Raw genomic sequence first — 15,990 nt, forward strand, 5'->3', positions numbered from 1 at the left:
AAATATATAGAAAATAGTAGCTAACCTTGAAATAAAACCTTGAAAATAGAAAATGTAATGGGTTTTTCTGCTTTTCTTTTTGCCAGATGACTCCTAAGTTTAGGTTTGGTGACCAGTTAATGATCAAAAGCATCAGTAGTAGTTGGTTAATTCATAATGACACAGGAAACACAGCCACATGCTCATGTAGGTAGGCTAATTTTCTGTAGACCAGTTTAATGAAGCCACATTAAATCACTCTAATAAGGGACAGTGGGGGTCGCTAGTCTTTGGCACCTGTATTTTTGGGTTCTAGGGCTGAAAAGTTTTGGAACTCCTATCCTAATGGAATTAACAGTAGGTTAAATTCAGAGACTTCTTTGATTCTTACTATTTTACCTTTTTCAGGAGCACTGAAGGCCTCACCCTAAACCTTTCTCTTGAATGCTGTAGCTACTTTTGGACTATGTGGGGCTCTGATGACATTTTACCTCCATCCAGTAGGCCTATTCCACTCCAGAGAAACAACACAAAGAATAGTCAGTAAATATTTGGAACAAACTCATAGAGGTCTGCTCAAACTCCCAGATATTTTCAGGGCTTAAAATCATTTTAGCAGATGAAAACTCTCAGCTCTGTCCAGCAAGACTCCTGTGATATTTCACATAAATGTGCAATACTTTGATTTCAGGTGCAATACCTCAATATCCATGTGCAATATTGTAATTTATTCCATAACATATATTATTATTATATTCATCAACTACATGTGCTCTCCCTGTTTAAGCTAATTTAACTTATTTCATGTCTTAAAAAGTACTTCTTTACCTTTCTTTGTAGATGGTATTTTTGGTTTTATTTAGAATTTTTGGATTTGTGTTTAGGTTTCTATATTTATTGCCCTTACTGTCTTGTTGTTATTAAGTACCAGTGTTCCATTCACCACGTCAAATTCTTTGTGTGTGCAAGCTTACCTGGCAACAAAGCTTTCTTGAATCTTGAATCTTGACATGACATATTGCAATGTTTAAATTGTCTTATTCCATCTGAACTAATGCAAATCTTCCAATTATGCTTTACTCTTACATTCGTTTTAGTCGTCTCTTAAATTGCCTTCATCTATTTCAAATCAGCATAAAGTATTGTAAAGCATGAACTGAGGTAGACACAGCAACAAATACATAAATTCATATTAAGTAAATAAAAATTAATAACCAAATAAAAATGCCCATGTGACTTCAAGATGTATCCAAACACAACATGTAAATACTTGTTAAATGTTTCCTGTTTCTTGGAAGTTCAAAAACAACCCAAATATCAAAAAAGTCAGGACATTGTGAAAAGTGTTAACAAAAACCGAACCGAACCGTTTCATTTAAAAAAATTGAAAATGAGGAAACATTTTTTAACTAATTTGTACGCAATCTGTTTCTATTGTCATTTTACACAGCATCCAAACTTTTTTGGAATCAGGGTTGTAAAAGCAAAGTGCCTGATAAGTAGCTTAGAGGAAAAAAAAAATCATATGAAGAGGAAATTGTTTCATATATTAACATTCTTAAACAAGTTAAGTTCAATATGGTGAGTTAAATTTGACAAAATATGAAATATGTTTACAATCAATGGAGACAGATGTCTGTGTATATCTTTTATTGATTCAGAAAATATACACAAATATCATAGTAATAAAGTTGAAGCATGGTAAAGAAATGTACAGGACATCAGACCGCTCCTTCCTGACATCCCTCCTTCCTGATAGGCCCGAGGTCAAAACGCTTCTTCATGTATTCAGAGGAACCTCTCTGTCATTGCCTACCACAGTGGAAATGAAAAACAAACACACGCGGCTGACTCCAAAGGTGAGCGGTAAAAGTTTCTGCGTCACTTTTGTCCTCAGGTCATCAGGAAGTAAACGGTACTCTTCTCTCCAGCTCCATCTTTAAACAATATTTCACATTCTGGCAATAGGTATCTACACATTTTTACATGTTTTATAAAAGAAAAAAAAGCTAAAGTAAAAGACAAAAATGAAAGTGTAACACCAGACTTGTTCATCACCAAGATCCTGTCACTTTCTCAAGAACTTTCACACCTGGAGTTACAAGCTGGACTATAAGGCTTTTTCATATCGTACAATCTACATGGCTCTCCCTTTTTTTCTAAACCAAGAGCAGTCTTCCTCCTCTGTTCATATTCAGTGAGCATGTTTTCTCTGTCTCTTCTAGTTAAGAGAGTAACAACTGTGCTGATAAGGAGGAAGGATTTTTGTTGACTAATCATGGATAATTCATGAACACTTTTCCACCTTCCCTTCTTTTCTTTGACTCGCTAAAGCAAAGCTAAAGGCAAAACGAACACTTAAGACAATTACACACAGACACTGACATTTATTGACAAAAAGCAGCCTCACTCCCATCCCCAGATGAACTGCAGACTCTCACATTCATCTCTGATCCTCTCCTTGGTCTATTTTCAAGCATTCTCCTGTCTCATCTATTACAGGCCTGTATACACTTTGTGTTTGACTTCACTGTTGTTTACATATTTATTTTTTTAATCAAGAACACCATAAGCAGCGGATGTAGCTCTCAAACGTCAGCAGTTGATAGTTGATCTTTTTTCTTTAAATGTTATCACGGGTGGAAACGACAGAGAATCTGAAACTGAGTCCGTTCTGTGCACTTTGATGTTTTTTTGCAAGTTGAGCCTCTGAGTCGACAGGCAGGTGAATATGAATGAAGAAAGGGCGGGGTCTGTGTGTTGTTTCACCCTCTTTTCTCTCTGGCCGCACCCCAAACAGTAGTACAAACCAGTTCCACCCCAGAGTTTGTTTGTCCGGGTGTTTTTTCTAACGTTTCTTCAGTTTCTGGTCACCAGTGTTCACACAGCTTACTGACAGACACACGATGGCCTCCATCCTCGCTTTAAGGGCATCCTCCTGCTCCTCCCATCTTCCTTCACACATTCATGTTTTCATTCATCCGTTTGAAAAGTAAGGGTTATTTGATACCCTGCAGCTGCTGAAACACAGGAAACAACACAAAGAAGAGAGGTGTCACTTTCTGAGATAATGAAAGGACAGAATACAATCACCTCGTCTCTCTCTTAATTCTTTCTAACTTCCTTACCATGTCTGTAGTCCACTCTAATGGACTACACTGACCTTCAAATTCATTTCACAAATACATTCAAATAACATTTGTTCAATTATCATTTAAGTTGGGGTTTGTTGAAGTGTCCATGAATATGCTCACCTCCAGACCTTTTCTTTCCTTGACATACAGGGTGTTACAAAGCGTAACTGTCTTTTGAACACACTGTTGTTGCATCCACTGTACCTCCGCCCTGATAGCTTCAGTTGATTTTATTTCAGTGTGTAACTTTTTCAGATTTTTTTACTTTATTTAAAATTGCTATATAAAGATATAGCTGTCAAGTTTTAACGCTCAGTTTTATGATCAAAAATGTTTTTGATTTTTTTATGTTAAAGCTCCTCAGGAGTTTTGAGCAGGTTGTGAAAAAGACAAAAAATATTATTGATGTGTCTTTAGGACCCTAAAAAGACAAACAAGAGCACCAACATGAAACATGATTCTTTCTATATAGTTATTTTGAATGTCTGAAACCACTGGTAGGTGTCAAACAAGTACTGCTGATACCGCCTTTTTCACACGGCCCATTCTTCATGAGCGATACATTTGACTCTCAAAAGGAAGAAGGGTTAGATTGTTTTAAATCAGGAACACTAAGTACACATGTACAGGTCAAAATCAGCAAAAAACCAAAACAACAACAACAAAGTTTCTTACAGGAGCTTTAAGATTACAAACCAAGAAATGAAGCAAATTTGACTCAACAGGAAATATTAGAACAAAAAAGATCAGTTATGACATCCTTTAGTATTAAAGTAACAGCAGAGCTAATATGTCATTTTTTCTCTTCTTTGCTATTTTTAACTGGGTTTATTTTAAAACAACACCTGCTTTTTAAGCACAACTTCACCACTCTGATTTTATTTGATTTAGTCATTTTGACATAGAGATGAGAAGGGATATGTTTGGCTAAACAGGACCTATTTTCTCCTTATCTACCTCACTATTCGGGGGTAGTGTGGGTCGTGGGTTTCAGGGTTTCTCAGGAACAAAAGACCTGGAAAGCTGGTCAAGCATCCTGAGTGTGAGGTGTAAATGTGTGTGTGTTTAAGTGTGTGACATGTCCATACCTGCCACTGACCTGCAAGCCAGCCAGGAGGAGCTCACTTTGCCAGGTGTTCAAACGGCACACTGACCTGAGTGAAGAGAAAGAAGAGAAGCTTGAAGTACATCACAGAGAGAAGACAAAACTTCAGACCAGCCGTCTTTACGTTCTAAGTTTGTTATAACCCTGTTAGCTTTCTTAGTTGTGGATTTGCTACCTGACAGACTGTTCTGTGGACTCTTCTGTGGATAGAATATGTGATCTGGCAGTATTTCATGGGGCTAATTGCTAGCATAGAAAAAAATAGATGACTGCTAGATCCAAAAGCAAACAGGAGCACACAAAGCGAGGAAGGTTTGAAGCAGGAAGAACAGGTTTTAAATCACAACTCAATCAGAAACCCACAACAAACATTGACTTAGTGGTGCAGCCTTTAATCTGTTGATCAAAAGTAGCTGCATCACCACAGTTTTAAGTGCAGGATTGTTGGACTGCTGATGTAAAGACTCAGCACAAAGAGTCTGGATATTCAGAACGGCTGCAGTCATTACAGGAGACGTGATCCCCAATAAAAGAAGAAGCAGTGGAGAGAGTCCAATTACAAATTAAAAGAGGCTTTAGGACACGAGGAGCCTGCCTGAGTGGATTAGACTTTTCTGTGCTTATATCATGTCAGACTTAAACTGCACAGTAAAAAATCTCTTCACACTAATATCTTGTTGGTGGTAATTACAAGTAGATAATGTTTGAATATCTTCCCAGCTCCAATACTGTCAAGTTTACATCATGAATTATGAATATGTATCACCATCAAGGGCGGGGAGAAACAAACATTCAAGCAGTGTCTGTAGATCAATGTAATGAGAAAACTTCTGATCCGTTGTAGTCACAAAAAAAGCAATTATTGCAATGCAAGAAAGAGGGGAGTGATGCTCAGCTGCTGCAGTTTAGAGCTAATTTTCTCAAGTGACAAGACGAAGAGTTTAGGCAGTGTGCTGTCTAAACTGTAACCTGGCAGGTCTGCAGGATGGGACCAACTAAAAACTGCCCTCATGGGAGTAGTCCGAGAAATCTCGTCTATTCTACAAGCTACTTACAAGAGAGTTTTGTTCAAGCACCATAAGTTCCACAATCTAAACAAGTTTGTTTTAGATAGATTCCTATTCATAACGCTGTTGAATAAGTGTATGCAGGTACTCCTGATCTGAACTCAGATGCTGATGACAGGGAGACAAATGCAAATGAAACACCAACATCTCTGTAACCAAAGCAAATCTGCCGCTTGCCATACATAATAAATGTAAGCACATTTTCTTGCAGTTTGCCTTGGCAGGCTTTGAGAGACTGCACTTAAGCACAGCTGTGTTTTGGGTTTAAAAGTACTAAAAGCTCATCCTCAAAAGTTATAATATCTAGCATGTTCACCCCCTCAGTTTAGCCCATTTATCGTCACTGATATGAACGTGCCTTTGTTCTCCCACTGTAAGAAAAGAAACTAAGCCAAAGTATGACCTAAATGGACGCTGATATATTGTGCTGGTGGTGTATTTTGGAGCCAAGGCATGCGCAGAAGCATTGTGGTTGGTGGAGCCATGGTATTGACGTCAAACCCCTTCCGCTAACCAAAACACACATTTAACTGACCTAGAAAACATCAAAGATCCCTCAGGTGGGTCCAGTCCACAGCAGAGCAGAGTCATGTGTTTTGAAGTGAACACTCACTGTTATGGAAAGTCTAATGACTGTCATGTTGGTGTTTGTTATGTTTTCTGTCTCTACTCTGCTGATCAGGTAAAGAACGCTGCAGGAGCCGGATTTGTTAACGGAGCTGTCAGTCATTTTAACCTATTTTTAACCTGTCAGCCTATTTAACATCAAATAACTAATGAAAACTACATTTCTCCCAAAAAATAACACAAAAATCAGCATGATAACAACTAACTGATACAACAGTGAACAGGTTTGAGTCATATTTGAGGTGTATTCTAATTTTCCAGTTTGACCCATGTGTCTGCTGTTATTTGGAGGGGCAGGCTTTATGACCCATACTGCATCCAGTCACTGAAAAATATGCTCTAGAATTTTTGGCTTCACTTTGGGGAGCTGCCGTACTGCTAATGTTTTTCTAATTTTCTTTAAATGTATTTTTCAGGCCTGTTTGCACTTTAATTTGTTAATAATAAATAAATTCAAAGTAGACTTAGACTGACAGGATTGACAGTTTTGAAGGTATTTGATCATTAACACAGGTACTGGATATATTTACACATCCCATGAATTCTCAAATAAAGAGCAGTTTTCAAATTGTGGTCAGGCCACTTATCGGGATCACAACCTTTATGACTGAACAAAGGCTGGCTTCCAGTTATTAGCCAGGGCTGTGTGCTTTCATCCTGATGATCCTAATTCTATGCACATAAAAGATAAGCTGGATGGAGAAGGGAAGTCTTCACCAGTTTTTTGTGGGGTCGATCTATGACAAAACACAAATTTCCCTGTTTATATCCAGCTTTCTTCCTAGAGCGAACATTCCAAAAAGGAGCTTGTTCAGATAAAAATAAAAGCTCTGTTTTGCGTAAAGGCGCAGCCTGTATGTGGGGCCCCAGGCAGCCCCAGACTAATTTAACCCCTGATTAAAATAAAAATGATGTCAAAGTAATATGAACAGATTTTATGTACAGATATATTATTTCTAGCTTGTCCAGAGGTGGAAATGATGTCATGATTCTCAAAGAGTTTTAGCGTGGCAAGACTTCCAAATACTCAGGCACAATTACCACCAACTCTAGACAGACAGTAAAAATTGCCCTCTAACTGTACGTGGCTGTTAGCATAGGCATTTGAATAAATACTTGTTTGCATGGGAAGGAGACATATTATACTCTGAAGGAATGCCGAAAGGCTCATTTAAATGTATGTTAACTATTCAGGGATGCTAGCTGTTTTGTAGCAGGGTTTGTGGGGCATTTATCTCTGTGCACATACTTTAGACAACTTTTTGGCTGGTTTGCACAGGTTTAGAGGGTGCAAAAGCTGTCATCCTTTTGTGAATCAGGTTCTCACTTTGTACTAAAATATGAACTATTATACTTCTCAGACTGAGTATTTGATACAATGGCCTGCCTCTAATACAAGCCTGCTTCATATCAAGGCCCTGGTACATTCTGCAGACTGCAGTAAAAGCAAATTAAGGATTCACAGTATATGGACTTTATGGTAGTACAACAGGAAACGTCAAGGGATCTCAAAAGCCAAAAGGGCTTCTTATCGAGGAACCATAAATGTCTGTGCATAAATGTCCCAATCCAATGAGAACAAAAAGACATTGCATGAAAAGGTAGAACTTAAACCTGCTCATGCTCTGACACTATAATCTGCATAATGATTTAAAAGTCATCCAATGGGTACCATGTATGTCTTTGCTGAGTTTGAAGGTAACTCATCTAAAATACCAACTTGCTGACCCATGATTGCAAAAATGTATTTAAAAAATGCAGAAACTCTTCAACTCACAGCTCTTGCATGTCACCACCCTCTCTAAGTATAAGGTGTTTGCAGCATTAAATCTAAATCATATAATTTGCACGTGCCACTGGTGATGACAGAGGCTGTTTACCAATCTCAAAACAGTCTTATTTCACTTGCAAGGCCAATATATTGCTACCTGTGATGCAGTGATGCGTGACTGGTCGAGGCGTGCAGTGAGGTCAGAGGAGGAGACGTTGGCAGGGGCGCCGCGATGAAGCCTCATGGCCACCTTCCTCTCTCGCTCAGCTCGCTCTGCTCTCCCCGCCTGAGGGGAGCGGTTACCTGCACACATATTAAGACAAAAGTGGAAATGAAAACAGCAGCATCTCACAAAGTTTTCCAGATTTTCACTTGCACAAATACAAATCCTGACCTGACTGTTGGACCCCACGTGTGGCCGGGTTTGAAGGAGCAGCGTCAGCCTCGTTCCTGACTCTGTTGGCTGCTGAAGGGTTTGGACCTGGGGGCAAAGCTCGACCTCCTGCTCCTCTTTGGCCTGCTCCTGCCCGCTCCTCCCCATCTTTACCCTCCCTCCTCTCCCTCTCTCCATCTTCTGTGGTCCTGCCGGCTCCCTGAAACACAGAGAGGAGACTATTATTGTGAACAAATGCTGTATTGATGATTAAAACATGATGAAAGAGGTCTACAACCTCCAAGAAGGAACTAGATTGAAGTGTACAGTGTTCTGCTAACTACAGCTGTAACACAGTTATATAACTGCAGCATAATTACTGTTATTGTTACAAAGACAGTAATGAAATCTGGGTGGTTAACTCACAAACTTTAGCATGTTCCAGTCAAAGACGTAGTCGTAGGAGAAGCCCTGTCTGTGGAAAAGGTTCCTGAAGAGCTGTCTCAGATATGAATAGTCTGGCTTGTCATCGAACCGCAGTGAGCGACACAAATTCAGGTAGGTGGAGAACTCAGCTGGGAATCACAAAGGAGGAAGAAAGGTGGGCATCAGCCATGACAGCATTTGAGAACAGCTGTGACAGAATTATTCCTCCATAAATTTGCTTTAATCGTCATCACTTTTCTTTACTCACAGGGATATCCCTTGCAGAGCACCTCAATGGGGGTGGACATTTTCTTTTCACTGATGCGTTCATACTTCTGCCTCTTGGTGGCAGCCTTGAGCCCCTGCCAGGGCAGAGAGCCCAGGTTGAAGTACATAAGGACGTAACCCAAAGACTCCAGGTCATCTCGTCTTGACTGCTCTGTGGGGGGAAAGATCGAGAGCAAGAAAAGAGAAGAGAAGGAGAGGAGAGTGTGCAACATTCAAAAGTTTCAGGGGAAGAAGGAGACAACATTGAGGAGGAAAGAAAGAGTGAAGATGAAGGAGAGAGAAAGAAACAAAGGGAATAGAAAGGAGGCAGCAACTCTGAGCCTTCCAATCAATAAACATGCATATTTCAACACGTGCCACTGACATTCTGCTGTGAGCACACACATGATCCACAGTGGGGTTAGCAGAACACACACATTCACACTCTCACAGGTTTCTAGGCCAACCGCAGTGTGTGTGTGTGTGTGTGTGTTTGTGTGTGTGTGTGTGTGTGTGTACGCAGTCTTACCGATGCCCAGATGGGTGTTGATGGAGGCATAGCGGGCCGTTCCGGTGAGGTTCTTATTCTCACGGTAGGGGATGTGCTGGTGTGTTCGGGCATCGCGGTATTTTTTGGCCAGGCCAAAGTCGATGATGTAGACCAGGTTGCCCTTCTTTCCGAGCCCCATCAGGAAGTTGTCGGGCTTCACGTCTCGGTGGATGAAGTTCTTGGAGTGAATGTATTCAATCCTGCTGATCTGCAGGGAGGGGGAATGGTTTTTAGTTGGGATTAAAGGTGAGACATGTAGGACACTCATAGGTCACATCATGTCAGGATGCTTTAAAAGTCAACTTAGAAAGACTAGTCTGACCTGACATGACCTGGCTCCAGGCAAAAAAATAATCATATGGAACATTTCTTTACTAGAAATGTGCACTGCAGTAATTAAAAAAATACACTTTTATAAAATGAAGGACTCTCAGCAGACAGATTTAGAGGATATTAAATCAAAACTTAGGAGTGTATGACAGTTTTACATCTGCCCTGTTTAGTGTAAGAGCTTTAAAAACAGTGGATCCCATAATTTCCATAACCTGGGTCGATATGGTCTTATGTTTCACCAGACCCCCATGTCTTATAAAAGTTAGTCCTACACTTTCCAGCTGTTTTTCCAGGTCTAGGAGTGCTTCTTATCCTCATGTCAATCAATGAGGCACTCCTTTAACCCTTTTCAAAGTCACATATTAACACCTGTTTTTATGTATGTTGTCATCAAACATGGTTCTGAAAAGAACATTATTTAGAAGCCACAGCAAACAAAAATGGCAGATAGACAATGTATAAAGGATCATACTGTTTGTATTTGGGTGTGTTTTGCATTTAAAAGACTGCCCTAAAGCTGCAACTACAGTATCTCAACTGTCCTAGTGTCCTTGAATGCATCAGAAAGAGGCCAGGGCTAAAAGCTGCATAACTGATCAAGTTACACAGTTTTTAAAAAAAGGACAACAATCAACTTTTTACAGTGATAGAAGGTGTAATATCTCATCTGTGTATGAAAAGACGCAGAGGACAAAGTCTGCTAATAAGAGGAAATCCAACGACAATCTTCTGCTTTAGAAAATTGTAGCACTGATTAAGTATCTTCAGCTCCTGTGAGGAGTTTGAACTGTTATGAAACGGACTGAAATTAAAAGTGAGGCCTCCATATGACCTACAAAAGCAAACAGGATCATTAGCAAAAAGAACGAAAATGTAGTTTTACATTTTTTTAGGGGTAGGTTACAGATGAGACGATTTGCAGCACTGTGAAGGTAAATCCCCTTTTTTACTTTTACCACGCCAAATACTGTATGACAAAAAGATGTGTAAGGTTTTTGTCAGAAAGAATACAACCTACGTCTGTACAGGAGACCATAAACAAAGAGATAAGGGGTACCACTTTGTCCACAGGGGGCACCATAATCAACACAAACACAAAGTTCCTCACATGAGCTTTAACTATATGACATTGTGTGGTTTGGGGCTTGAAGTTATCTGTGAAGTAGCAGCTTGATCCTTTACTATCCCTCAAAGACATACAGAGGCACATAAAAAGACACATTAAGCAGGGATGTTTAGGTTTTCAGAGCTGAGCTCCTGGCCCAGAGTCCTCTACAGATTATCAATTACCTTCACTGGTAATGGCCATTAGACTCACATTGCTGGAGCTCCTATGTTCACACAGAGTTTAATATCAAACAGAAAGTGGGCTTTAAATGCCAAAAGTCTCATTGCAGAATAAGACAAAAGTTCAGTCCTGGTATTGATCCATTATCCTGTCTGTCTGCACACATATATAGAGGCCGTTTCATGTTATGGTCTAGTTAAAACCTCAGTTATTGCCTCTTTAGGAGAGCAGGGACAGAGGAGAGGAGAGACGGTAGAGGGAGACCAGAGAAAGTTATTAGAAAAAGAGGTCAAAGTGCAGAGAGAAAATGGGACAAAAAGAACAAATGTGCCGTTTGTAGACTTAAGAATGACATATGAGGGATTAAAGAGACTCATAAAAGACACCACAGACTGACCTCTGCCACAAGGATTAGGCCGTCTTGCAGAGCTTCCATGTCCTAGATTGGAATTGACTTTTACAGAGGAGCTGAATGTTGGAAGATAGTGAGGGGATAAGCCTCATCTTGAGCCAAAACACAAGCTTCTGAGGTTTAGATGAGAATTATTCTCAGATTTCAAGTGATCCATTTAGTTTCAGTCTAAAAATAGCTACATCCATTTATTCAGATCTGTGTGACTTCTCGGCCTGAGGCTGACTTCAGTGCAAACAAAGGTTCATGTTTAAACAATTGTATTCTATGAAATGGTCCTTAAACTGATCAATTGCATGTGTATCATTTCATCATCTATAACTATCACTGTTTATACAAAACTTCTCAGTTTGCCTCCAAAGACCTTTCTTATAAAGACTCAATTCAACGAACATTGAAGGTGGCCCATGAAACATAAATGTGTTCTCATTACACCCTGTATGTGACGAGTCAGAAGAGGGGGACAGTGTGGCAATAACTAAATCTCAATCTCAGAGGAGACCTTGATCTACGATTTGATTTTACACTGTTGACAGTCGCTCCATCTCACCATCTGGTCAGCTAGCAGCAGGACTGTTTTCAGGCTGAACTTGCGGGAGCAGAAGTTGAACAGGTCCTCCAGACTGGGACCCAGAAGCTCCATCACCATGACATTGTAGTCACCTTCTGCTCCACACCACTTTATGGATGGGATTCCCACTGTTTGAAGTGAGAGGGCAAATCAAAAGACAAGGTAAGAAAGAAGTATATACAATCTGTGAGTTAAAATCCATCATATGTCCGACCCACTTGTGTTTTTTTCTCATCACATTTGTACTAAACCTACAACTACTGAGCCTGTGACTCATAACTATGAGCTAACTATTTGTAATTTATATTACAAATTATTATAGGATAGCTCCTTGAGATGCAGAATCTTGTTTTCAAGGGGGTCCCATTGAAGCTCAAACATTACATGGAGCCAGAGCCATGCCCAGGCTTTTGACTAGAGTTGCCAAAGTGATGTACTGACATAGGTGAGTCAGGGGTATGTGAGCACAAACACAAGCATTTATCCTTACTGTCTACACTATCTGCTTTAACAGCTATCATTGAAGTATCATACAGATGGTATACTCCTAAGTGTCATTTATTGACTTTAGGGGGAAATACAACAGAGTGTGGACACAAATCCTCTAGGCCTATTTCCTTAAGGTCTTAAAAAGAAGATGTTTGTCCAAAGTCACAGTTAAAGCCGCAACAAAGACAATGTGCAACATTTAAATACAAAGAAAGCTTCTACTGCCTGTGAACACATCCCAAATGCTTAATTTTAACACTTTTAGGTCCCTCCTCTGACGATATAAATAGCCAAGCATAACTAAGGATTTTTGAATGGCACTTGGGGTGGCTGATCAGATTTCAAGGGGGGCAGTGCCACACCTGACCAATCCTCTGAACACACCCCTGCATGACACTAACCATTTCGACCATGTTCCCATTACCTGAAGCTAACAAGTTCAGCAATTAATTATATCTCTAGGCCTCCGTCCCCCATCACTGCTTGTAATACTTTGCCTTCCAGTAGAGACAATCATTTATATTGTTCCTTATGAAGATGTTGTCTGTTAATATTCATGTAATGTTATTCATACTTACACAATTCCTACCGTTTTTTAATAAAACAAGGAGTATGGCTCAGACCTGCTCTGTGCCTTGAGATAAAACTCAGATATGAATTTAAATAATGAAAATAAAAATCAGTTGCTGGATTGATTTAACTGTATACCTCTCATATGCCAACATGGCCCTACTTGATTTATAGAGTATTTTCTAAAATAATTTGGATATTTATTGTTTATTTATTGAGGCTAATTTTAATTGAATAATTTCCTATATTTCCTCTGCCTTTCTGCAGAGTTTATGTTCCATTTTTACTTTTCTTAATGTATTCCTCTTAGCATTCAGTCTACTCCTGTATTGCTGTACAGTATGACCTTTTTATTTACAGTCTATGAGTATGACTTATCCACATGAATATTAAGCCTTTTCATATCTTATCTTTTCTTAATTATTATCTTTAATTATAATATGCAAAGAGCCTACACCCTTAAACATCTCTAAAAACTCTAAAACATGACTGACTATGCCTCAGTGAATGACTGAAAATACCTCACCCAGACTTAAATACTTCTTCACTGCAGTAAAGATGCCTTTCTTGTCCCTGAATGACCCTCAGTGCACTTTAAATGCCTTGTAATGTCCAGCTGTCTTCCAGGATCTCCATGCACGGTAAACAAATGTTGTCTCTGTTGAACCGCGTCAGCAGCCCTGACTATCTCCTCTTATCAGTGCCCCCTTCCTTGCAAAGCTTTCAAACAACTAGAAACATTTTCTTGGTGCATCTTACCTCCGCCCTGCATCATCTTGTAAAATTTGCTCTCAATGTGGAGCTGTGGATGTTTGGTCTTCACACATTCCAGTTTGATTGCTACTTCCTCTCCTGTAGCGATGTTAGAACCTGGAGAAATAGACGTCAGAGGTACAGTTCTAACTTTTCACATAGTTCAACAGGATTTATTTTAATACACTGTTTAAAATAGCTCCAATAAGTGAACCTTGTGTGCAACTTTGTGGAAGTTTAAATTACAAAGAACACAACATCAAGAGGTGAAGCCAGGCCAAGGTCTCACCGAGGTAAATATCTCCAAAGGATCCGCTCCCTATCTTCCTCCCAAGGCGGTACTTGTTCCCCACCCTCAACTCCATGGCTCCTGAGCTTTTGAACTCACTGTAAAGATAAATACACACACACACACACACACACACACACACACACAAACAAACACACAAGCTGCCATCAATCACTGGTGATCAATAGAGTAAAGGGACAGTGGTGCAAAGCTGCATCGTTTAAATTCAAAGCTACGAGCCCTGGGGCAGCTGTATCATGAAAGAAAATGAAAGTGGAAGCTCAGGAAGAATTGACAGGAGACATGAGAAAGAATGAGAAGTGCAAATTACTCAGCTTCAACAATGACGTACTGCAGCCTGCATGAAATCACCGGGACCAGGATGGAAAATGTTGCTCACTTCCTATTAAGCGACTTTCTGTCACCACCGAGGACTCAGAACATTTTCATCATAACTATCAGAGCCTTCTCGCGTCAAGGAGCCTTTATTTGTTGAGTTAAAGTTACACCTCAGTAGGACGTGATGATAAACTCTGGTATCTCAGAGGACAACTATGTAGGCCAATGAAGTGTTTATAAAGTGCATGGGGGAAAAGCGAGAGGAAAGAAGAACAGAGCATGGAGTTGTATAACATGATTTATTCAGGGCTGGAGGGGGGAGCTGGATCAGCATCTCACACACTCTTCCCAAAGCACTTCAAGGGAGTCTGGTCCTGTGTACAAGAGATTTGCATAAACTCCAAATTTCTGACTGGAGTCCCTTGGTAAAATTCGAATGAGTCATGTTTTCCTCACCCAAGCCAAATGGTATAAGGACTCGGAGCGGGAAGAGAGTGAGGGCTTTTTCTGCCAGAGGTTAGGCTTTACAAGCCAGTTTGACATTGCACTAAACACTGACTGAGCTCATTTTTCAGGCTTGGCTGCATCATAGACCTACACACACCCTATAGATCCACTGTGCAGTAAAAACAAAGCAGAGCAAGCTACGGCTGCACATTACCAAACCCTTTACCTCAGGTCTATCCAGCTCAGCATCCTAGGAGGTTCTACACTGTCAATGTTACAAAACTGGGAACCACTAATGCTGCAAAGGACTGCAAAAACAGGCGTGATGTTACATTTGCATAGAGAACACTTCATGCAGTTACCCTGGATGGCAAAAGAGCCTAAATGGCGAAGCTGCTGAATGCAAAGAACACAATCCATCCATCACAGACCATCAAACGTGGTGTAATTCCCATAACCGCACCCTCTATGTACAGGTAGGACCTCGAACAAGCGCATCCCCCGCCCAAACACGACTCTATTTAGGCTCTATTTGTCTAACCCAAACCATCTCACACACACAATCATGCACACATACACGCCTCCAGACACCTTCACTAGCCGACATACAGCCCCCACCCCCTCTTCCTCACCGGGTTATGTCAGGCTCCGTGGTCGCCCGCTGGCTCTGTCTCACTCAGGACCCTGGACAGCGACGCACCGACGCGGCTTCGGACGGCTCATAACCTCCGAGATCTGTGACCCGAGCCTCCCCCACTCACGAAAAATGACCCCGAAATATAGAACAGATCCGAGCCGGCCCTAGTCCAGTGACTCTGGAAGATGCTTACTGTCACGACTTTAGAGGAAAAAACGCAAAAACCAGACACTGAGGTTCTCCTATCTCTCCTCCGTGGCCGCGGTTCCCTCTCTCTCTCCCCCACACACCCAGCCCTCTCTCAGTTTACACCATTGACAATATCAATGATGTCATCCACAGACTGGAAGAGATGCCCGGATTGTCTTAAAGCCGCCGCGCAGCAGCTTCTGCTACCGCTGCTGGTTTCTGCAGGCATGAATGAAGCGTTAAATCCACCCTCACCCCTCACTTCATGTATGTGCACAGACTCATCGCTCTCTAATTGACCCTTAATGTTGATAACTGCAATATGATACTAGCATGGACATAATTGTGTTCTTTTTATTCTGCTGTAAAATGTT

At 40.6% G+C, this 15,990-nt stretch overlaps 1 protein-coding gene across 2 annotated transcripts; it reads right to left on the bottom strand.

Moving 5' to 3' along the window:
• Positions 1-1,612: 1,612 nt before the first annotated feature.
• On the bottom strand, positions 1,613-15,758 carry csnk1e (casein kinase 1, epsilon). 2 transcript variants are annotated; one of them, XM_034707185.1, is made up of 11 exons: positions 15,423-15,758; positions 14,005-14,102; positions 13,722-13,832; positions 11,883-12,031; positions 9,279-9,507; positions 8,751-8,921; positions 8,483-8,631; positions 8,078-8,276; positions 7,841-7,986; positions 4,213-4,267; positions 1,613-2,999 (listed from the first exon to the last, which is right to left on the bottom strand). In XM_034707185.1, the coding sequence occupies exons 2-10, from the start codon at positions 14,078-14,080 to the stop codon at positions 4,235-4,237; spliced, it is 1,263 nt and encodes a 420-aa protein (XP_034563076.1). In that variant the 5' UTR covers positions 14,081-14,102; positions 15,423-15,758; the 3' UTR covers positions 1,613-2,999; positions 4,213-4,234. The 2 variants fall into 2 exon arrangements, with proteins under 2 accessions (XP_034563076.1, XP_034563075.1); XM_034707184.1 differs by having other exon boundaries at positions 4,202-4,267; positions 15,423-15,757.
• Positions 15,759-15,990: the final 232 nt, after the last annotated feature.

Source organism: Notolabrus celidotus, chromosome 18, assembly GCF_009762535.1.
Source record: "Notolabrus celidotus isolate fNotCel1 chromosome 18, fNotCel1.pri, whole genome shotgun sequence".
Lineage (NCBI taxonomy): Eukaryota > Metazoa > Chordata > Actinopteri > Labriformes > Labridae > Notolabrus > Notolabrus celidotus.

What these genes read in the sequence shown, in the direction of transcription:
- csnk1e (XM_034707185.1), bottom strand. Translation starts at nt 14,080, where the DNA reads ATGGAGTTGAGGGTGGGGAACAAGTACCGCCTTGGGAGGAAGATAGGG. An exon ending in TGCTGCTAGCTGACCAGATG is followed by an intron (nt 9,508 to 11,882) that starts GTGAGATGGAGC and finishes CCCTCCCTGCAG; the next exon opens with ATCAGCAGGATTGAATACAT. An exon ending in CAACACCCATCTGGGCATCG is followed by an intron (nt 8,922 to 9,278) that starts GTAAGACTGCGT and finishes TTCCCCCCACAG; the next exon opens with AGCAGTCAAGACGAGATGAC.